At 34.7% G+C, this 23887-nt stretch overlaps 1 protein-coding gene across 1 annotated transcript in view; it reads right to left on the bottom strand.

Moving 5' to 3' along the window:
* LRRIQ1 (leucine rich repeats and IQ motif containing 1) overlaps nt 1–23887 on the bottom strand; it is a 220484-nt gene that overhangs the window by 74322 nt on the left and 122275 nt on the right. The window contains exons 18-22 of the mRNA XM_052641127.1: nt 17583–17672; nt 16820–16941; nt 16221–16316; nt 15883–15965; nt 5751–5852 (exon numbers count right to left, since the gene is read on the bottom strand). Of these exons, the coding sequence (XP_052497087.1) occupies nt 5751–5852; nt 15883–15965; nt 16221–16316; nt 16820–16941; nt 17583–17672 (493 nt within the window). The remainder of the gene's footprint in view (nt 1–5750; nt 5853–15882; nt 15966–16220; nt 16317–16819; nt 16942–17582; nt 17673–23887) is intronic.

The raw sequence follows: 23887 nt of genomic DNA, 5'->3' as shown, positions 1-23887 counted from the left end.
AAGGAGAGGTGGTTTGAATTAAATAGTCCTCTATTACCAGAAGTGGAAACCCTCTGGTATTTTTAAATAAAAAATAAACTAATAATATCGAACAGCCAATATATCAGGGTTCCTTTCAAAGAACTCTAAAAATTCTGAAATCCCTTTCCATTTTTATCCACATACACATCATATATGTGAAATATATATACAGCCTATGTGCCAATTATATATATATATTATGTACTTATATATGATATATATAAGTAATAAATGAATTACTTAGGTATATTAGTGATAGTGAAAAAAAGTGTTAGTCCCTCAGTCATGTCCAGCTGTTTGCAACCCCATGGACTATAGGTTACCAGGCTCCCCTGTCCATGGAATTCTCCAGGCCAGATTCCTGGAGTGGGTAGCCATTCCCTTCTCCGGGAGATCTCAACCCAGAGATTAAACCTGAGTCTTCTGCATTGTAGGCAGATTCTTTACTGTCTGAGCCACCAGGAAAGCCTAGGAAGTTTAATCAGCTTCTCTCTGGTCATGGATTGCCATTCCCCAAAACCCACTTATCTACAGACAAATATTTTTTAAAACTGCAGCTTGTTTTATGCTTCACTAGACTGAAATCTCTAATCACATTTTTTTTTCCTGTAGAAAGTTGAAGTGATTCCAAACGTTATACTACAAAATAGTATGATAGTGCCTAAAATATATTTAGGGAGTTTTAATTATAAGCAAGTCTCTTCTTAGGAGCATACCTTCCAGGTAGTCTTTGGTTACCGGCATTAATTTACCAGCTCTTAATACCTAATTGTGTTGGCACTATTAGCAAATACTCTATACAGCTATGGTAACACAAGACCAACAAATAAGCAATATACATAATGTGACTCTGTGCTCTAAACTGGTATTAAAAGGAGGAAAGCTTGAGAAGAAAATGCTTGTAATCATGCAGTAAAAATATTGTAAGAGAACATGGTAGAAATGATTAGAAATGCTCTGGAGTAAAAATTATAGACATTAAAGTCTTTTAATGACTTCAATACTCAAAAATTTAATACAAAAATATTTGAACTTCTATGATATATAAAGACATATGGTATGTGTGAATCTTCAGTTTTAAAGAAAATTAGAAAGTATGTTAGTGATGACAGCATCAAACTGGGAATTATGAAAGTCTGACTTTAAAGTGAAGTGAAATTGTTCTAGGGATTGGAGGAATTAAGACTGAACCTGCCTCTTTTTGAAGGCTGTTGGGCCAGATCCAATTTTTTTTTTTCCTCCCTTGCTTGACTAGCTTCCTTTCTTGGCCAAAACCAGAAGTCCAAATTTGGCATTGGCTTCAGGAGTAGCAAATTTAAGTTTTAGCAAATTAGAGCAGTAATTTAATGTATTCAATATGATTAAAATAAAATTAAAATGTCAGTTATGACTGGAAAAAGAGGAATAAATAAAACAAAAATATAGTGTTTACTTTTGGTCTGTATGGAGAGGTTCTCATCTACATGAAAATTAGAATAGGTGCTTGAAAATACTCCTAGAATCTAAAAGATTTAGTACTTAATAATGTTAGGTAATCATAATGAAACTAGATGAGATAGCAGCTAATTACAGGTCAAAAAACATATTTATCACCATTTTGACACTAAACTGTTTCTTAATTTATATTAATGCAAGCTATAGTGAAAGTGAAAGTTATGTCATCGTGTCCAGCTATTTGCAACCCCATGGACTATACAGTCCATGGAATTCTCCAGGCCAGAATACTGGAGTGGGTAGCCATTCCCTTAGAAAGGAATAAAAAAAAAAATTATTTTTTCCCAGAGTTTTGGTCAGTTTTTAAACTTTTTCTTAAATATTTTGATTTTAAACTTGTATACATTACAGGATAACCCAAGAACCTGTGTTCCTTAATGTTTTCATTTTGTTTGATTTTTGCTAGCTTTATTTTGATAAAGAAATTATGTCCATTTCCCTTTAGGCATATACTCTTTGTGTGATCTTGGGCAAGTTACTTATCAAACTCTCAAAACCAGTCTCCTCTCTAAAATATTGATAGTCATAATATATAAGAGCTTCTGGGAAGACTGAATCAGAGAATTTAATTCGAACTCATAGCATAGTACCTAGTAAGAAATGCAATGAATATTACTAATTGCAAATAAAACAAAACAAAAGAAGCCCCACACTTATCCTTTAAAAGTAACTGGTGCCAAAGATTACAAGTTTTGAGCACCCACTATGTATATATAATGTGTACTTCAAGCATTTCCCAAGTTGAATCTCATGTAATTCTCAACAACTAGAAACTGTTAGTATTTAATTTTACAAATGAAAAATAATGCTACACAGGGAAGTTAAATAATGTCCCCAGGCACACAGTCAATAAAAGGAGTAATCATGATTTAAACTGTGTTTGACTATCTATAGAATCTACACCTGTGAAAGTGAAAGGTTGAAAGTGTTAATCATTCAGTCATGTTCAACACTTTGTGACCCCATGGACTGTAGCCCACCAGGCTTCTCTGTCTATGGGATTCTCGAGGCAAGCATCCTGGAGTGGGTTGCCATGCCCTCTTCCAGGGGATCTTTCCAATCGAGGGATCAAACTTGGGTCTCCTGTATTTTCTGCATTGGCAGGTGGGGTGTTTACCATCTGAGCCACTATCAAGCTATGCCTCTTTTTACATTAGAGTGTTATCAGGCTCCAAATTGAACATTCGAAACAAACAAAAAAGGAAACATGGTGGGAAATATTTAAGGCAATAATTAAGAAAGTTTTTCAAATTTTAAGGCAAGATCAGATATTGAAACCTAAGTAGAAATCAGAGGTGATATAGAATAAACCAAGACAGGTACCGGACATGATATTAATATAAATAAAAATAAGCAAATAAATCAAGCAAATCAATGTTGAATCTATAAAATGCTCAGGCTCTTAGTTTCATATCATAGGGAAAACTAACTAGTATCTGACACATAGTTATTTTCAGAACAGATGTGGTTAAAAATTCTTCAACCTTTAGGTCTGAGTCAAGGGTCTAAATCTGGCAGCTAGACAAAAACTGCCAACGACTCATGAACAAAGCAAAATATAAGGACATTTCATAAAACATGGTCTGTTAATAGGGTATAATTATTTACCTCATGTCATTTAATATAATGACATTTCATGTTAAATATTCCCTAAATTTAAGCATATTTTAAATCCCAGACCAATAGGATATAACTACCATCCACTCTGTCTTGCTAGTGACCTCCAGATACAGGCAACAAAAATAATCAAAGCATTTTAGTAAAATTTATAAGATGAATCATGAAAAGCCCACATAGGCAATATTGAAAAGTAGATACATATTTTTACATTTTTTTTTTACAAAATCAGATGTTTTATAAAATATTTTATATTATAGAAAAAATTCAAATAATACTATCATCTAATTCCAACAAAGCCAATGAAATTATTACAGTGCCAGGATGCAACTATTCCACTATTGAGAAAGTGTTCCATATAGAATCATTCAGTCTAAATCTACAGTAAAATTTAATTCTGATCTCCCTCACTTTTGGGGGGTAAGATATTCAATTAATTTTATTTGAATTTTTTAAGGGAAAACCGTTTTTCTCATGTTTTAAAACTAGATTGTGGTGATGCTTATTAGATTAAAATTATATTTCTGTTGGGTAACTGTAAATATATTGACATTTATCAAATTATATTCAGAAAGGGTGCATCTTACACTCTGTGAATTGTATCTAGGAACACCTGGTTAAAAACGCGCCCTCCAGTGGGAAGCGGTGGTTAGTCAGGTAGCTAACTTGGAAGCTGCCTGGCTTCTAACCAGCCAGAAAATACAGAATGTGTGACTAGGAGGTGGGTGAGGCCAGAGCAGCAGTTAAAGATAACATGGTGTTCAATGTGGCCGGAAATGATTAAATCATCTTTGCCTCACTCTTTTCCCATTAAAAAAACAGGCAGAAATAAACATAATAATTTTCTGCTACTTACATTTTTGCCAAGCCCATTCTTAAAAAAAAAAAAAGCCTTAAAGTAACTATTAGTCACTAGAATATAATCCGCATACATAAAGACCATTCAGTGAAATTAATGACATGCTTCCAAATGCACTTGAGGTTTAAAAAGAAGCAAGTAAACTAAACACATTTCATACTGAGAAAAGAAAACAAAAATGCATGTCATATCAGAAAGCATATTTGGCAATGTTCCATTTTATTTCTGTCACTACTATAGTACAAAAGTCAATAAATACAGTGTATACTTATATGCCATTCTTGATAGTAACATTCACCTTTCATATGTCACAGAGCAGGTTGAGATAGATTCCTTCTTTCTGATTCTGAAGTACATGTTAATTTAAAGGGCAAAAATGCCCTAACTATCTTTCCTCCTAGGCATATCCTTCCTAAAGTAATGATGCTACTACTTAACAGGTAAGATCTATGGAGTTGTTATTTATTTTAGCAGAATTTCTATTCTTCCTTTCAAAAACAGTGAAGCTGAGACTGTTACAAAGAAATGAACCCGATTAAAACTGGTCTTGTTTTATACTGAAAGTATATTTTATTTCTATTAAAATACTAATCCATAAACATTTTTGAAATAATATTGATTTTTAAACATTCAATGGTTATACCTTTTTTAATATTTTGCTATAGGAATTTCAATTATTAAAAAAATTGGATGTTAAAACAAATTTCCTTATACCATCATCTACTGATCTAACAATTTCCATGATTTGCTATATTTGCTTTATCTATCTTTCTAGGTATATTTTTATTACTATATGCTTAAAGGAAATTCTAGACCCTATGTCTTCTACCTTGACTTAGCAAGGTATCTCTGAATAAATATAAAATTAGTAGCTATCACATTTTTCGTTAGTTGAGACATTACAGAATAGAAACATAAATGAAAGTGTATCTATTTTCAGTCATGCCATGATGATGCATAATTTCTAGGATTTATTTAAAACACACAGAAGACAGGGCTTCCCAGGTAGTGCCAGTGGTAAAACATTCAGAAGACAAAGTATTAAGATTTTTGAGTAGTTCACTTCCATGCAAAATATTTTGACTCTATTTTTTCCTATTAGAAATTACAATCCAAAACTATAGGTGAAAATTATTACCATTTTAATATTAAAGAAAAAGCAACAGAAAACTTGTTTTAAGTCATATTTGCTGTTCTATTACATTTAAATATTCCTGCTTAATAAGTCCATAATTGTTCTGAATGTAGAAACAGGGAATACAATCTGCCACTGCACTTATGTATGCAGATTTTTTATCCTAGAAGTGAGTTGGACAAGCAACAAATATAGTAAAATATTTGAAATTCCAGAGTTTAATTCATAATGTTTAAATGCAATTTGTATATATTGGCAGTAAGTATATTAGAATATAATTTCAACATGTATTCACTTCAATTGATACAAGGTAACAGTCTGTCAGTGTAAAATTTAAATAAAGTTAGTAACACTAATGATATAGCATTACAATTTTCACACATAAATACAAAGAATTTAAATTTATATATGCCACAATACAAATACTAAATGACCATGCTAATGAATCAAGATACCAAGTTAGTATTTTAGCTCCAAGAACCATATTTCGACTTTTACTTAGTTATGTTTTATACATAAATTTTTATATATGTACTTTAGGACTAATGAAGATGTTTAAAATTTTTCTTTAAAGACAATTTTCCATCTTTTTAATTTCTCTATATGTCTGTCATTAAATCATACCTTCAAAGAAACCGTCTCTTTGGGGCTGTGCTTTCTCTGGTGGTTTTGTAACAGAAAGTTTATTTTCATTGTTTTTGAATAATGCTAGGCGCACAGTGGGATCTAGACAAAAAGAGATGAAGACAGAAGTTCGGCTCTGGTTCTTTCCTTCTCTCAAATTGCTAAACATTTTCTATATTAATATTAAAAATAATAGCCATTCTATAAAACTCTGTGAAATTATGATTTTTAAAAAATACCTTTATAATATAATAAAGTACCCAACATCTATATACTCTTGGTTAGCAGATTAAGAACTAGCCAATACTTACTACACAGGGAAGAAACACTAATAATGAGAAAAAATTGCATTTAAATTTTCCAGTTATGCCATCAACTTTTAATTTATGGAGTTGTTTTACGGTTTATTTTTTTAACTCCTTTGTTAAATTCCTGATATTTTCATTTGAATACATTTTTTCATGAATAAAAATAGATAAAAGCTATTGTCATATGAAAAACCATATACCCTACTATTCTCCTTCTCTGAACTACAAGAAGGTAAGATATAGGAGATGGAAGCAAGGCAAATGAGATAATAAACATAAAATATAATTTTCATTGGTTTTACAGATAAACGAATGATTTCTGGTTTGCATTGATCTATGATATTTTACATAATGAAGATGTATAAATTCTAAGTAATTTTTATAGCCAAGAGAATTCTGAATCTATTAATTTTACAAAATAAATAATTGTAAAAGTAGGGTCCTATAGCTTTTTATTGATAATAAATGGTTCTCGGAATGTGAAATGGGGATTTAGTGTGGTTTAATTAAGACAAAAGGTTTGTGCTTGTTGAAGAACTGTAATAAAGAGTAGAAAGTTGTACATTTAAAGTAAGTTAATATACTTTAAAAAAGATAGGTTGTACAGTTATACCTCAATAAAAAAATAAATGAAGTAGGCTAACATAAAACCACAATTCAGCACAGTCTACATTTTATTGATAGCTTTATATCATCTTGCAAAAGAGAATTTAAGAATTTTCTATAACTATCTAGTATAATAGAAGTGAATATGTTAAATGAAAAATGAGATTTAAAATATAATAAAACCCGAATTACTTATTTTAATTAAATGTTAAGATAGCATGTTTTTTCAAATGTGAATTAGAAAAGCAGAATATTTGCAGTTATTCTCAAGTATGAGTATGCTGAAGATTTCCATTAGTCTTCCAGTTATAATTTACCCTTACTAAGCATGATTCACACGTTTCAGAGAGATTTTGTTTTTCAGATTAGCGAAAATATCAGTTAATATTTGGAAACATCTCATCACTGTAACTCCAGTACTCTTGCTTGGAAAATCTCATGGACGGAGGAGCCTGGTAGGCTGCAGTCCATGAGATCGCTGAGTCGGATACGACTTCACTTTCACTTTTCACTTTCATGCATTGGAGAAGGAAATGGCAACCTACTCCAATGTTCTTGCCTGGAGAATCCCAGGGATGGGGGAGCCTGGTGGGCTGCTGTCTATGGGGTCGCACAGAGTTGGACATGACTGAAGCGACTTAGCAGCAGCAGCAGCAGCAGCAGCAGCAGCAGCATCATTGTAAGCGACCGAGGTATTGTAAGAGTTGGGTGCTTCTATATGAATTCAATACGAATTATCAATAATAATAATAATAACAACTATATATTCAATTGAGCAAGTATTATATATCACTTAAATCAGTAAACAAATACTGGTATGTTAAAAAGGGCAGTAGCGGACGTCCCTGGTGGCTCAGTGGTAAAGAATCCACCTAGCGATGCAGGAGACATGGGTCCAGTCCCTAATCCCGGAAGATCCCGCATGCCACAGAGCAACTAAGTCCATGTGCCACAAGTACTGAGCCTGTGCCCTGGAGCCCCCGAGCTACACCCACGGAAGCCTGTGCACTTAGAGCCCCTGCTCCCGACAAGACAGACCCCTGCAGTGAGAAGGCTGGGCAGCGCAACAAAGGAGCAGCCCCTCGCTGCAACCAGAAGATGCCACACTGCCAAAAACAAACGCGTGTTTTAATGAAAGAGCATTAGTCAGTCAGGGAAGGTAGATTACTATGGGTTTACGACTGAGCGACTTCACTTTCATTTTATTCTATGATACATTATTACAACCTTTAATTTTTCTACACATTCTCCTTTCTGGCCTTTTCATTTGATCTGTTTGAATTTCCTGACAAGAAATATTATAATAGTACAAAACTAGGTTAGATCCAAGCTCCAATTTTTACTAGTTGTATGATTCTGGACAAATTGGTCCCACCCTCTGCTTCCTTTTTGTCCAATAATATTAACTTTGAAATATTACTGTGCAAATTAATTGTGGGCAAAGCATCAAGACATAAGTGTAGGTAGGTACTCAATAAAGGGCAGCTACTAAACAGATAATTACAACATAAAAAATAATAACATTTCCTGGAAAAGATCTTAAATCATTACTAGAATACGGTAGGATATAAAGGAACAGACTATTCGATCCATACTTGACTTCATTTAATTCAATACAGCACAAGAAATCAAAGCAGTGGATCTTCCCTAAGTTCTTCTATACTCCTTTGGGCAAATAATAAGCTCTCCATGACTTTATTTCTTCATATGTGAACCATGGATAATGACAGTACTTTCTTCACACTACTATCATGATTAAATAATTCAACACATAAAATATTTAGAAGAGTTGTCTAGTTCTATATTCTCCAGGTAAGAATAATGGAGGGAGTAGCCATTCCCTTCTTCAGAGGATCTTCCCAACCCAGGGATCAAACTTGGGTCTTCTGCACTGCAGGCAGATTCTTTACTGTCTGAGCCACCAGGGAAGCCCTAATTTACTTAATAAGATCATTTTATTCATCAAGAGCACAGAAATAATACTATTTTTATTTCAAAGCATTCTGATTCCATCACCTTAAATGGGTTAAAAATAATTCAAGTTGCAAAGGGAATAATAATAAGGAATAATGATAAGAAACCAAAAATATAGTAATTCTAGATGGGAAAAACATCACCTGATTCTAATGGTCCCTGGAGAGACCACCATGAATGATACCATTGCTACCTTCAAAAAATACACAAGTGAGTAAGAAAGCCAGTATATAAGGATATTGTAAAGACCATTCCAAAGTCATTTAAATCTACTCCTCAGCAATCATCAATGGCAGGTCTATGTTGCTGTTTTTTAAATTTTTCTATCTCCAAGTATGCCTTGCCCAGTATTTGAGAAACAGGTTGTAAATACATCTTTGTCATTTATTTAGAGAAACCTGTAAGTAAACTGCAGTTCATAGGATCATAAAGAGTCAGATATGACTTAGCAATTGAACAACAACAATAAGTAAGCTGAGCTTCTATTATGTATGTGGTTCTGCGCTTGACACTTTATATCCATTACTTCATTTAAGTAACAGTTTTCTTTAGGCATTAAAATAGCCTTAAAATTATTTCAATCTCTTGACAGATTTTATGAAATAAAATAATTTTATTTCAATATGTAAAGATCCCGAGCAATCTCTTTACAGTTTCTTTAATCCTAAACTTAGCTCATTGGTTTATCTTATTCATGAAAATCTGAAAATCTGGTTATTATCCATTTTCTCTATGTGCCATTCAGAGCAATAGTATAAAATAAGTTTTATGTTAAGTTTGAATGACTATAGTTCATTATTTAATAATGAGTATTATTTACTAATTTAAATTTGCTTTCTCATGGTAAAGAGTCTGCCTGCAGTGCAGGAGACCCGGGTTCGATCCCTGGGTTGGGAAGATCCTCTGGAGAAGGAAATGGCAACTCACTCCAGTATCCTTGCCTGGAAAATTCCATAGACAAAGGAGCCTGGCAGGCTACAGTCAGTGGGGTCGCAAAGAGTTGGACATGACTGAGCGACTTCACTTTTTTTCTTCCTTTCTCAAATATAGGCTTCCCTGGTGGTTCAGATGGTAAAGAATCTTCATGCAATGCAGGAGACCTGGGTGCAACCCGTGGGTCAGGAATATCCCCTGGAGAAGGGAATGGCTACCCACTCTAGTATTCTTGCCTGGAGAAGTCCATGGACAGGAGCCTAGCAGGCTAGGCTATGGGTTTGCAGAGGTGGACACAACTGATTGACTAAGACTTTAACTTTTTCTCAAACATATATTTTAAATTATTATAAACTACACACACAGTCATACACATACACGGAGTTATATGCCTTTAGTGATGTTTATCTAACTTACTGCTGATCTGCTTAACAGCTATTTATTGAACATCTACTACAGTATTTAAATGACTATAAAATACACTAAAATACACTAAATGACTATAATATAGGGCTTCCCTCATAGCTCAGTTGGTAAAGAATCTGCCTGCAATACTGGATACCTGGACTCAGTTCCTGGGTTGGGAAGATCCCCTGGAGAAGGAAACGGCAACCCCCTCCAGTATTCTTACCTGGAGAATCCATGGCAGAGGAGCCTGCAGGCTACAGTCCAAGGGGTTGCAATAGTCGGACACGACTTAGCAACTAAACTGCCACTACGGTATTAGGTTCAGGGAATTTGGTGGGGAACAAGTGGAGACTGAGTCATCTATGGTTTTAGTGTTCAAATAAGTTTTATTATTGTTTTATTTAGAGCACAATGAAGTAACATTTAATCAAAATTCTTTTAAGTTCCTTTTGGGAATCACTGAAGTGAACAAAATAAATCAGCAATAAACTTCACTTTGTCAGTTTTGTCTAAGCTGTTTCCTTTTGATCCTTCCTCCTTAACATGTCTTAATTGTCTTATCATTTTGCAACCTGATCTCTTTGCCATAGCTCATGAACAGCTTAATTCATACTAAAAAGTTAGCTTTTATTATTTTCTATATGGTTTAATTCTTGGCTATAACTAAATGGTTCCAACACAGTCTCAAGCTTTTCTCTTCTTTCACATGGGATCAGCAAATATTTATTGAATGCTTTCCATGTACTTGACACTGTGCTAGGCATTATCAACAGCTGCAAGATGATTCTTATTCCTAGTAATGTGTGTGTACACATGTGTGTGTGCCCAGTTGTGTCTGATTCTTTGCCACCCCATAGACTGTAGCCCACAAGGCTCCTCTGTATTTCCCAGGAAAGAATACTGGAGTGGGAGCCATCTCCAGGGGAACTTCCTGACTCAGGGATTGAACCCAGGTCGTCTGCATTGCAGGCAGATTCTTTACCACTGAGCCATCTGGAAAGCCCAATATCCCTAATGGGAGTTCTATCTTTATAATGAAATTACCTTCTTTTCTTCATCTGGTTTATCTTTCTTCTAACTCTGAAATTTGATATGCATAAATATGATAAATATTGGAAAGCCATCTTATGTTTTCATCCTTACATTCTTAGCCCTTAAACTTACCATTCATTCTCCACTAAAATCCCTACACACAGACCTCTCCTCTCTGAAGAAAGCTCCACATCAAACCCAATCACTCACTCTCTTTCTCTATCTGGCTCATCTCAGTTTTGCTACCAATTATGATATTTTTAGGATATTGACCCTTAGATTTTCAATAAACCAGCAACTCTCACTTCACACATGATGTTCTTCACTGCAGTACTAACCTCCAAACTTCACTGGCTATCTGCTAAATTCCTACCCAGATCACCAAATTCTGAAATCACTTTTGTCCATGACGTGACAACAAGAGGACAAAAAAAAAAAGAAACAAAAACCAAAAAACCCAGCAAACACAAGATCAGTCATCACTGGCTCACACCTAGGTCCATCATGAGGGAAAGAGCAATGACTTACTACAGATAACGATTAGAACCCAATGCTAAACTGAGTAAATCATGGGAACTCCTCACAATTTTAGATTCCGTCCTATGGCTTTCAATTAATTCCTCCTCACCCTTCTTCTACCCATCCTCTCTCTTCTGGCAGATGACCTAATTTATCCTAATGGAAGTCACCAATATTAAAAGTCCTCCAAAGGCTTCCCACACTGTTTGCTTTTCTTAGCCTCTTGTTTCTCCGCTAATCAGTAACCTGTCTGGTATTTCTCTCCTATCTGCTGCTGCTGCTAAGTCACTTCAGTCATGTTTGACTCTCTGCGACCCCATAGAGGGCAACCCACCAGGCTCCCCCATCCCTGGGATTCTCCAGGCAAGAACACTGGAGTGGGTTGCCATTTCCTTCTCCAATGCATGAAAGTGAAAAGTGAAAGTGAAGTCACTCAGTCATGTCTGACTCTTAGTGACCCCATGGACTGCAGCCCACCAGGCTCCTCCGTCCATGGGATTTCCCAGGCAATACTGGAGTAGGCTGCCATTGCCTTGCTCCTATCTGCAACTTTCTTCAAATAACTAACCTCCTACCTTTTGTCCTATGTTCACTCTCATCTTAATCAAATATTGACATAACCCTTGGTTAAATAAATATATCTACAAGATACAAACAGGAAATATTTTTAAGAGCATCATCAACAACTGAGCAACTTGCTATAAGGTTTTTCACATTATGAAATTTGGATTAATGCATCCATACTTCTATATTTATGCCCCACCGCCTTGAGGATTACTGCTTTGTTAGACTGAAGGGATTCCATTTAATTTTCTCTTCTCTGACTGTCCCATCTGACACTCTCCCTACACCCAGGAGACCAGCATTCAATCTCTGGGTCGGGAATATCCCCTGGAGAAGAAAACGGCTACCCACTCTAGTATTCCTGCCTGGAGAATTCCATGGACAGAGGAGGCCGGAAAAAATAGATGTGATTATAAATTAATGATAAGTGTCAGATAAAAGCTAAACAAGTACTTGGAAAAAACAAACAAACAAACAAATGGGGCTTCCCTGGCGGCTTAAACAGTAAAGAATCTGCTGCAATGCAGGAGATCTGGGTTTAATCCCTGAGTTGCGAATATCCCCTGAAGAAGGAAACGGCAACCCACTCCAGTCCCCTTGCCTGGAGAATTCCATGGACGGAGGAGCCTGGCGGGCTACAGTCCATGGGATCAGAATGGGTCAGACAGGACTAACTGACTACACCCACAGAGCTGGTTAGTCTCCCGCAGTTTTATGAACAATGTTGCCCTCTGGTGGCCTGAAATTTTCAAGTTGGCAAGTTGGACATGTAAGAGATACACATATATAACTGTATATTTGAAAATTACTAGTAAATTTTAAAGTATTTAACAGAATTAAAATGTTTAAAATATAATTTAAATGCATTAAGTAATAAAAGTTTAAAATTATGGCCATTAGAGTCAAATTGAAAGGGAAAGAAAGTGAATGTCAAAGAAAGTGAAATTTGCTCAGTCACGTCCGACTCTTTACTATACAGTCCATGGAGCTCTCCAGGCCAGAAAACTGGGGTGGGTAGCCTTTCCCTTTTCCAGGGGATCTTCCCAACCCAGGGATCAAACCTAGGTCTCCTACATTGCAGGCAGATTCTTTACCAGCTGAGTCACAGGGGAAGCCCAAGAATACTGGAGTGGGTAGCCTATCCTTTCTCCAGTGGATCTTCCCGACCCAGGAATCGAACTCGGGTCTCTTGCATTGCAGGCGGATTGTTTACCAACTAAGCTATAAGAGAAGCCCAAATTAGTTAATAGCATGTCACAACTCATTAATTAATTGCATACAGTAATTGATTGCATTAACACTAGAAAAAATTTTATTCTATAAGAAGAAAGACTGAGTTACAGAGTCTTAAATTATTTGCTCACATATGCAAAAAGACATAAATGCTATATCATCTACCTACTAAAGATTAAAATATAATTGTACAGGATCCCACTGATGTTCTTTTTCATCTTTAATCTTACCTTGACTATATCTATTCTGGATATATGTGGTGAAGGGGGAGTAGAGAAAAAGAGTAAGAAGGATTTAAAGGTCATTATTCTGTTTTACACTTCAGAATGCAAATTTCTGAAAATTGGTTTCATTTCATCAATCTGATAGTGTTTTGATAAAACACTATTTTGAGAAACAAAACAAAAGCTTAATATAAAGATGCAAAACCTCACACAGTAATAAGAATGTGATTTGGCTTACAATCATGTAACTAGAGTAAATATCTCTATAAAAATTATATGATTGCCATTTTGGATCTTTACCTAACAGGTCATACTTAATGACCACTGGCAAAATGCTAAATTTAAGATATACCTGTTAGCTTGAATATCTGGTTATCCTTTTTCTTTTGTTACCCTATCATGCCCCCTTGTGACAGATAAAAAGAAGTTTAACTTTTGCTTCATAATATTATGTCTAATTTTTGGCCACACAATGATTTTTATTTTTATTTTTGTTTAGCATATATTCCTTATTAAAATTTTTCTAAAAACATTACATACTATACTGATTTATTAAAAATGTACTCAACCTAAAAAAAAAACTCAATTACTAGAAATAGCAAGAAAGACCTATATATTTTCAGAGACAGAGTCTAACAAGACAAAATTTTCCTTAGCTTCCCTATCACAGACTATTGCAAATACTATAAATAATTTAAAAAATTAGATCTTGAACATAAATAATAAATATGTGTTGAACATTGGCTCAATCAGTTCTTAAGCTACTTTTGGTATTTGAACTTGCTCCAGGAATTTCAGTAACTTTTATTAATCTCAAAACAGTTTTTAAATGTTGCTTTTGATACTGTTGAAAGTGAGGAGAAATATCCATCAAAGCAATGTAACATTATCAAACTACCCTGAATTACTGCACTGAATTCCACTTCCCTAGAATTGAAGGAGAGTCGCACTATTTTTAAGGGTTTTGGGGTTATATTTCCCTGGGTAACCACCACAGAGGGTTCAGGTCACAGAGCCCGGGTGGACTGGGTAGGAGTTTACAACAAAAGAGTATAGGATGCACGAAACAATCTGATCACAAAGCAAATATTGACATTTTCTCTAAAAAGGATTGATATTTTAATTCTTTAAATGTAAAAATCTTTGAGTACACACAAAAAATCACACTTATCTTAAACAGATAAAAGATAGAATTAAGATATCACTCTATAAGGCCAAAAAAGGAAAGTTGAACACTTATGAATATAAAAATGAGTGATCAGTAATTTATCAATGGCTAGTAACTGCTGTGTTAACAAATATCAGTTATTCCTCAGAAACCAACAGTATCTTGGTTATTTTGTTTCTAAAAATTATATATGTATACACACACACACATATATTTGTTAGAATTCTAGAATTGAATTGATCAAAGTAATAAATAGAAAATTAATAAAGGTAAAAATTAATCTGAGTGTTTCTTTGTATACTGGTATAAGCTAGAACTATAGGATAAATACAGACTCCTTGCTTGTCTCAGGAGTAATGGTACTTTTATGGAAACATTTCACTGACATTAAGATTTTTATAAAGAAAATTGATGAATGAGAGAAAGCAGATAGAAAAGAATGTCATGTTACTTATATTGAGCCTATGAGTCCACGAGTAAACACAAAGTTATATGAAATATACAAATAACTTAAATTGTCTTAATTATAGCTATAAATTCATTAACCACCTATTTCTTGCTCTAATATCTACAAATTACTCCACATATTAAATAATTTTAATAAAATAACTAGAGGTGTCCAAATAAAGACAAATGACTTGAAGAGCCTGGCAAGTGGGACAGAAGAAAGATGCCTTTGAACATTTTGCAAGTTCAGCATAACCACAAAAGATATACATTGTGCTCCCTTCCCAAAGTGTCAAAGCTGATATTCATGGAACTGATAAATGCACGGAAATAGTTTATAGAATAATCAAGCCATTTAAAAACACACAAAGGAATAAGCACGTGAAGCAGATGCTCTTTAGAACCACCATTTGCTGAGACGAACCAGCTTAGAAAGCAATTACAGCATAATTCTCAGTGCACAATAGATAGAATAATCAATAGCAAAGCACATAAGAAACAGGGGAAAGTAAAAATAGTATTTAAGAGTATAATAAATCATTAAATGCAATATCATAAATTTCTCTACATTTTTCTTATTATTTTTATGTAATATTACCTTAGTCTCATATAGGTGCATTTTATTTCTATGCTTATTAAATACAATTTGCTAAAAATAGTTTAAATGATTATATTTTCAATGTCAGATACACAGTTATTGAGCATTGATTACCCACCTAATTTTTTCCTTAATTTCTTTGATTTCATTTTCTGTGCTCTCTTCAGCATCTGCTGAGCAGTAGAAATATCCTTAAAACCCCTATTAAAAGATCAAATTTAATAAAGGCAAAAATCCTCAGACTATATTTATATTATGCATATACACATAAACATACATATCTGAATTATATCATACCAAAACAAATTTGAATTTCCACTTAAGAATCTAAATTTAACAGAGGTATAGTTTCTTAAAAACTAATAGAGATATTCTTGAAATCTTGAAAAATACCTGTTTTGGATATTTAAAAGTATCTAAATTTCTTAATATGTTAGTGTTAAATGAACTACATACCATTCTTCTGAAATTTTTTCTTCTTTTTCAGACTTTAGCAGACTCTTTCTGCTGGTCTTTGCTTCAGGTGGTTTGGATAAAGTTCTATTTTCTGATCTAGCAATAGGACAAAAACCACACTTGACTGAATCAACACAAGTATATCAGCACTTTTTAAAACTACAAGCTGTTTATGTCGTCTCACACTTGGAAATAAAATATATTTAAGTTACAGAAAAAACTTTATCTTGTAAAGTAATAAAAGTCAGCCATTAATTTAAAATGTTTACATTTCAATTACTTGAAGCATATTTCAATCCTATTGTCGAAAGAAACAACATTGGAATTTTTATTCTAACTCTTATCTCTACCTATACAGCAGTATTTAAAAGTCCATTTGTATACAACAGTTAATAATATTATTTCACTGACACTTTGTATTTGCTTTAATGAATGTACGTCACACATTTTTCTTACACTGAAAACTTCATAAAATCATTAAATTTTTAATACGAATGCTCTACCATGTTCTAAACAAGCAAATTCATACACATTTTCATAATCTTCCTATTTTTGTCATTCATTTAAGTTTGATCCTCTAAAAGAGCAATTTAGCTTACCTGCTATTAAATTGTGTGTGTTCTGTTGAAAGCAAATTTTCTTTCTCATTACATAGCCATGCTTGAGCTGGATGACTTGGTAAATTAAGTGAAGTATCATCATATTTTAAGATTCCGGAGAACTTTCCAGAAAAAAAGTACATACATATAAATAAATTGAAAAAAATCTAACATTTATATTGTATTACTTTACATGCATATTACTGAGTAGTTTAAGAAAAACTTATATAAAAATTAAAAATTGTAATAAAATGAAATTTATAGACTAGCCATACAAATGTCCTTTCTTGCTGTGGTGAGAGGTATGCTTTTTGTATAGTTTGCATATACAAAATGATTAATTGAAAAGATCATTAAAAAATTCAGAAAACAAAAACTTCAAAGATTATCAAATAAATAACAGATATTACAGTCTATTGACCTCTGACTGAGAATCTTCAGCTGTTGCCCTTTTAATGCATATTTTTGTATTTTTAAAGTGCTGTAAACGAGTGATTTTATGCAGCTGAAGCATATCATATTTTTTTTTTTGCTACTGTGAAATAAAGTGTTGAAAGAAATCCAAAATAAAGAAAAAAAATTAGGAGCAAATGAAAGAAAAGCTACATGAAAAATTACATCTGGGGATGAGGAGGAAGTCAGAGGCTTCTAAAAGTAATTGTGTTTTTCAAGTCAATAAATTGTATTATTAATCACTGCAGCATAGCATAACCTTAAGAAATGAGCAAAGATCGAGCACTAAGAGATTTCCATGACATGTTACCTTTGGCCAGTGCAGCTGGTTTGGAAGAAGCAGTGTTTGTGAAGGGAAGCGGGCGGAATCTAAAGCAAGCCATTCCTTCTCTAAGGCAGCCTGAACAAATAACATTAATGTACATAATTTAGTTTGCATAACTTTTATAAATATTCTTTTAAACTGTCTTACACACTACCAATGTTAAGAAAGTATATCAGCATTTCTACTTGGAGGAAAATTTGCTACTTGCTCTCGTTATGAAATTGTTTAATGCAAACATTCTAAAAAAATAGGATAAAATTTTTCATCCCCAAGTAGAATAAAGTGAAACCTTGAGTACTCACATGTTCTAAAAAATGAGAAGTACAGATTGTTCAGTGTATTTAACTGTTTGAGAACAAGGACTCTGAGCCAACTCTAGATGTAACTGAAGGACATAATTGTTTAACTTTTTATTATGCAAATTATAATATTTTCCATCAAACCTCACTATTTAAAATTTATATTATTTTAACATATTAGTATCACTTTTTCGGAAAATACTATCTGTAAGTTGGCTTTTACTTAATTTTAGTTCAAAATTTCACAAATTTTCTGAATATATGGAAAAAAAGAATTTTGTGGCAATATATGGAACATGGTTCCTGATACTATATTCTCTAATTCAAAGGTTTGAATGATAAAAATATAAAATTTGAAATGATTTTAAGTCACTTCATTCTTCATCTTATAAGATTTTTATTCCATTCAGGTAATTTCCAAACTTTTTATCTTTCTACAGTGGAACTGTCCTAGTTACACTAGTTTTGTATAATTTAGGATATCATTATCTAAATTTTATTTGCTTGGCTTATCTAATATGGTTTAAATAATATTCTTTGGCTCTATAATTTTTAAAAAATCTTTAAGAAAAAAGGATGGTCAGAATACCAATGAACTTGATTTTTAAAAGTTTCTAAAATGATCAAACATATTTATGTTTTAAAAACTGGAATGACTATAAGCTAAGACTTAAATTCAGTTTTCCATTTATATAGCTTCACTGTTTCTTGACTGTCTCTTGAAAGACCACTGGAAAGGCAAGACTAAGACATTCGGACTACAGACCAGCAGTCAAGGGCAGACCATTGTTTATAGCATTCAGTCTTAGGAAATCTCATCAAATTTATGTTATCTGAATATCTATGTAAAAAGAACACAGTTGTGCGCCAGTACATTGTTCCACCTGCGAAGAGATTATTAACACATATGTCACAGTTATATACTTGTTATACCAGGCTTACGTATATATATCTGACTTAAGAGGGGCTGCTGCTGCTGCTACTAAATGCAAAATTGCAAGCAGTATGCATGGCTGAGATTTTTTAATTATTTATTTTGTATGACAATTCAAGGAAAATTTAGTTCTATCGCAGGAAAGATCAAGGTCCAAGACATATCAGTTATTGTTAAATTAATATTCTTATTCCATAAAACTGCTAAAATGAAGAGATGTGGAAACAATACTACAAAAGGCAAAATGCCAGAGGATTCTGGGATCATGGTGGGTTAGGGAGCACCAGGAACCTGTCTCCCAACCTACACAACAACTGAACCCGCAGAATCTGTCTAGTATAACCATTTTAGAAGTCTAGAGTCTACTGAAGGCTTGTAATGCCCTGGGGAAAATGGTTAATTTTGGTCAATGTCAACTCTTAGCACAGTAACAGCTACCTATCTTCCATTCCCCAGCCCCAAGGCAGGCAGTCATTCATGTGTTTCAGGAGTAAGTTGCACATAGCTTGCAGTGGTCAGGGTAGACAAAGAGGATGCTGTCTTCCAAATACTGGAGATATGTGATTGACCTTTGTTTGTTGCTTCTGATCACAGAGGTACAAAGAGGTGAGTGGCCATATCATATAGATGATACCATATAGAGGTTTCTTCCTTGGAAAAGCTATATAAAGTCTAGGGAAATTTTTAGTTCTATTGATATCTAAAAGTGCAGAAAACTTTGAAAATAGCTTTTTTCATTTTTTTTAATATAAGGTGACAGACATTTTTAAGATTCTAGAATAATTTTTTAACTTTAGTCTTTTAAAAATTTTAGAGACATAAATAGAAGGTGCAATATAAAATGCTAAAGATACTTGGTAATTATATAATCTCAACCAAAAATGTTTCTAAGACTACTAATTTATACCAGTTCAAGCTTATTAATATCAAATATACACAATAGTGTCTAGTATGTTGAGGAAAAAAACTCAAACATCAGGAGGAATTGGTCATAATTATAAATATGCTACTGTTTGAAAATGTATGTTAATATGTCTTTCTTACTGCTGGGCATATACAAATTTCATTTATTGCTTAAGAAAACCTTCTGCTCAGATATTTACAACTGAGAATTTGGAAAGCTCTCTGTTTATTAGAAGACTAAATCAAAATTTATTTATATATTAGAAATACAATTGTGTCTCCTGGTTTATGGGAACTGTAACAGAATTTGTATTTTGCTGTTGTGTGAAAATTGTATAATCTGAATTATGCTGAATCACTTCATAGTGCTTTTCAGGTCTAATATATCCTTCTACTTTTCTGCCTATTTGTTCTATTAATTTTTGAGAGTTTGATATTGAAACTCCAACCAAAAATCTAAATTTATCTACTTTAAAAAGTAAGTGTAATATGGTAGATCAGACAGTAAAGAAACTGTCTGCAGTGCAGGAGACCCAGGTCCGATCCCTGGTTTGGGAAGATCCCCTGGAAGAAGGGAATAGTTACCCACTCCAGTATTTTTGCCTGGAGAATCCCATGGACAGAGGGAGCCTGGCAGGCCACAGTCCATGGCATCACAAACAGTAGACACGACTGACCCACTAAGCAGAGCACAGCATGGACGCACACAACTTGGAAGACTCTCAAGGGAATTAAGATGAGCGAAAAAAACAATCCACAAACGTTACAAATTGCATGACTCATTTATATAACATTCTTGACATGACAACATTATAGAAATGGAGGACAGATGAATGAATGGTTGCCAACGGCAAGAGACTGGACTGGGGAGGTGGCTGAGGCTACAGGAGCAACAGGATGGATTCTTATCATGATGGAACTGTTTTGTATCCTGACTGTGGTGGTGGATACATGAGTCTACACGTGATAATATCATGATAAAACTGGAGAGAATTAAACACACATGTGAGGACAAACAAAACCAGGGAAACAGAAAAACATAAAGTTGAATTCAGATAAATTTGCAATTATGCATTCACAACATTTGAATATACATACATTGGACTTTTTATCAGAGAAGAAATTTTTACCCTATAATCCAACTTTGAAAGACTATGAAATAAGGCTATCAGAAGAGTTGGGAGTTACCTTCATGCTTATTTGCATGAAGGTGAAAGTGAAACTCACTCAGTTGTGTCCCACTCTTTGCGACCCCATGGACTATACAGTCCATGGAATTCTCCAGGCCAGAATACTGAAGTGGGTAGCCTTTCCCTTCTCCAGGGGATCTTCCCAAACCTGGGATCAAACCCAGTTCTCCCATATTTCATGCAGATTCTTTACCAGCTGAGCCACAAGGGAAGCCCAAGAAGACTGAAATAGGTAGCCTAACCCTTCTCCAGCAGATCTTTCCAACCCAGGAACTGAACTGGGGTCTCCTGCGTTGCTTATTTGCATATGTATATCTAACATTTTTCATGCCAACTAGCATAATCCTTTCATTTAACATATGAAACTAGAATCAGACTTGCTCTAAGCCACAGGTTACTTAGAGTTGAATAAGTCCTACAGATTCTAAAGCAATGTCTTGATCTTGTTTTCTTTCTATAATCCCTGACTCTGAGCCCCAACAGTTTCTTCTTCTACCCAAGTTGACTCATGCCATTTTCAAAATAATCCTTTCTAACACTTCTTGATAACTTTTGTTGCACCTCAGAATCCTTAAAATCCTTGGAAAGTTGGCCGATTATGAATTTCAAAACACACTTTCTAAACCCTCCCTTCCATTATCAATGTTGATACCTTTTCAATTATCTATTAGCTAACTTCAGCCATATGGCTGTGGCCCTTGAAATTCATCTGTATAATTTTTCTGTTTTCTGAACCATTAGAGCCTGACAGTTATGTGCCTTTTTCACAAAAGCTAACTCAACAATGAGCTGATAGACTGACTTCACAACTCTCACTTCCTTCTGTCCACATGCCTAGATAAGGCAATTTGATCAGTTATGTGGCTGTCCTCAGAAAGGGATCATATCCTTGCAGCTACTTCTTATGTAATAATTATGCAAAAATACATGGAGGATGACACAGACCTATTTTGACAGCTCAGGATTTTCTCTTGATCATTCCTAGGCATGGAATATATTTCTTTCCCTAATAGGAAGTTCCAGGCCAGCTTGATTGACACATTCTTAGGGTGAAGCCTGACAAAAAGAGGCTGAGGGTATACAAACTTAATTCTGGTTAAGTTTTATAAAAATGCACTTGTTCCTCTTCTGAACGCTTCCAGACAAAAGGTCTAGGTGTGAATAGAGAATCATTTTAATCACCACATTAAAAATGTGAAGCTATAGCTACTGAAACGGGACACACAATCCAGTTAGAATCACTTCTTAAACTAGGAGAACTACTCATATCTTTGAAAGGAAAACCTCAGATTCTGAGAGGTATAGGGAAAGGAAGGACATTAATGAACTTCTGTCCTTCAGAACTACTCTTGAAACCTCCCACCATAAGAAAAATGCCCTTGTGGGGCCCTCCCAAACCTGTGCAAACACCTTAAATTTAACTCACAGTTGGGCCTGCCACCCCCTTCCAGGAGTCTGTGACTACACTGTGACAGTCATTTTCCTTAAGTCTTATCACAACATCGGGTGATGGCCCCAGATCCTGCACCAATCCCTGCTTCCACCTCCTCATAAAACACCTCTGGATTCTTAGTCTTCCTATGGTGTGGACGAATGCCACCTGGAAGGTGTCCTGGTCATATATCACCTTCAAATGTTTAAGAAAACACCACTATGGCCTTGAAAGCATTCAACTAGGTCTCAATACACTGGCCAGGGTTGTTTTAGATGGCAGAATTGCCTTAGAATTCTTCTTTGAGGGTCAAGAAAGAGTCTGTGTAATAGTTAAGACTTCCAGCTGTACCTGGAATAAAGCTGAAGTCCAATAGGAAGTTCAATGCACAAGCTTAAAGAGGAAATGCCTGGGTCAGTTCACTTCAATCGCTCAGTTGTTTCCCACTCTTTGCAAATACATGGACTGCACACGCCAGGCCTCCCTGTCCATTACCGACTCCCGGAGCTTGCTCAAACTCATGTCCATCAAGTCAGTAATGCCATCTAGTCATCTCACCCTCTATCGTCTCCTTCTCCTCCTGCCTTCAATATTTCCCAGCATCAGAGTCTTTCCCAGTGACACAGTTCTTCCCATCAGGTGGCTAAAGTATTGGAGTTTCAGCTTCAGCATCAGTCCTTCTAATGAATATTCAGGACTGATTTCCTTTAGGATTGACTGGTTGGATCCCCTTGCAGTCCAAAGGACTCTCAAGAGTATTCTCCAATACCACAGTTCAAAAGCATCAATTTTCCAGCACTCAGCGTTCTTTATGGTCCACCTCTCACATCCATACATGACTACTGGAAAACCATAGCTTTGACTAGACAGGCCTTTGTTGGTAAAGTAATGTCTGTATTTAAATTGCTGTCTAGGTTGGTCATAGCTTTTCTTCCAAGAAGCAAGTGTCTTTTAATTTCATGGCTGCAGTCACCATCTGTAGTGATTTTGGAGCCCCAATAATAAAGTCTGTCACTGTTTCCATTGTTTCCCCATCTATTTGCCATGAAGTGACAGGACTGGATGCCATGATCCTCATTTTTTAAATGTTGAGCTTTAAGCCAGCTTTTTCACTCTCCTATTTCAACTTCATCAAGAGGCTTTTTAGTTCCTCTTCACTTTCTGCCATAAAGGTGGTGTCATCCGCATATCTGAGATTACTGATATTTCTCCTGGTAATCTTGATTCCAGCTTGTGATTCATCCAGTCCAGCATTTCTCATGATGTACTCTGCATATAAGTTAAATAAGCAGGCTGACAACATATAGTGTTGACATACTCCTTTCCCAGTTTGGAACCAGTTGGTCATTCCATGTCCAGTTCTAACTGTTGCTTCTTGACCTGCATACAGATTTCTCAGGAGGCAGGTCAGGTGGTCTGGTATTCCTATCACTTTAAGAATTTTCTGCAGTTCGTTGTGATCCACACAGTCAAGGGCTTTGGCACCGTCAATAAAGCAGAGGTAGATGTTTTTTCTGGAACTCTCTTTCTTT

This window comes from Budorcas taxicolor, chromosome 5 (assembly GCF_023091745.1).
Source record: "Budorcas taxicolor isolate Tak-1 chromosome 5, Takin1.1, whole genome shotgun sequence".
Taxonomy (NCBI): domain Eukaryota; kingdom Metazoa; phylum Chordata; class Mammalia; order Artiodactyla; family Bovidae; genus Budorcas; species Budorcas taxicolor.
Note: the sequence above shows the minus strand (reverse complement) of the source record. Positions and strands in the feature narration are given on the sequence as shown.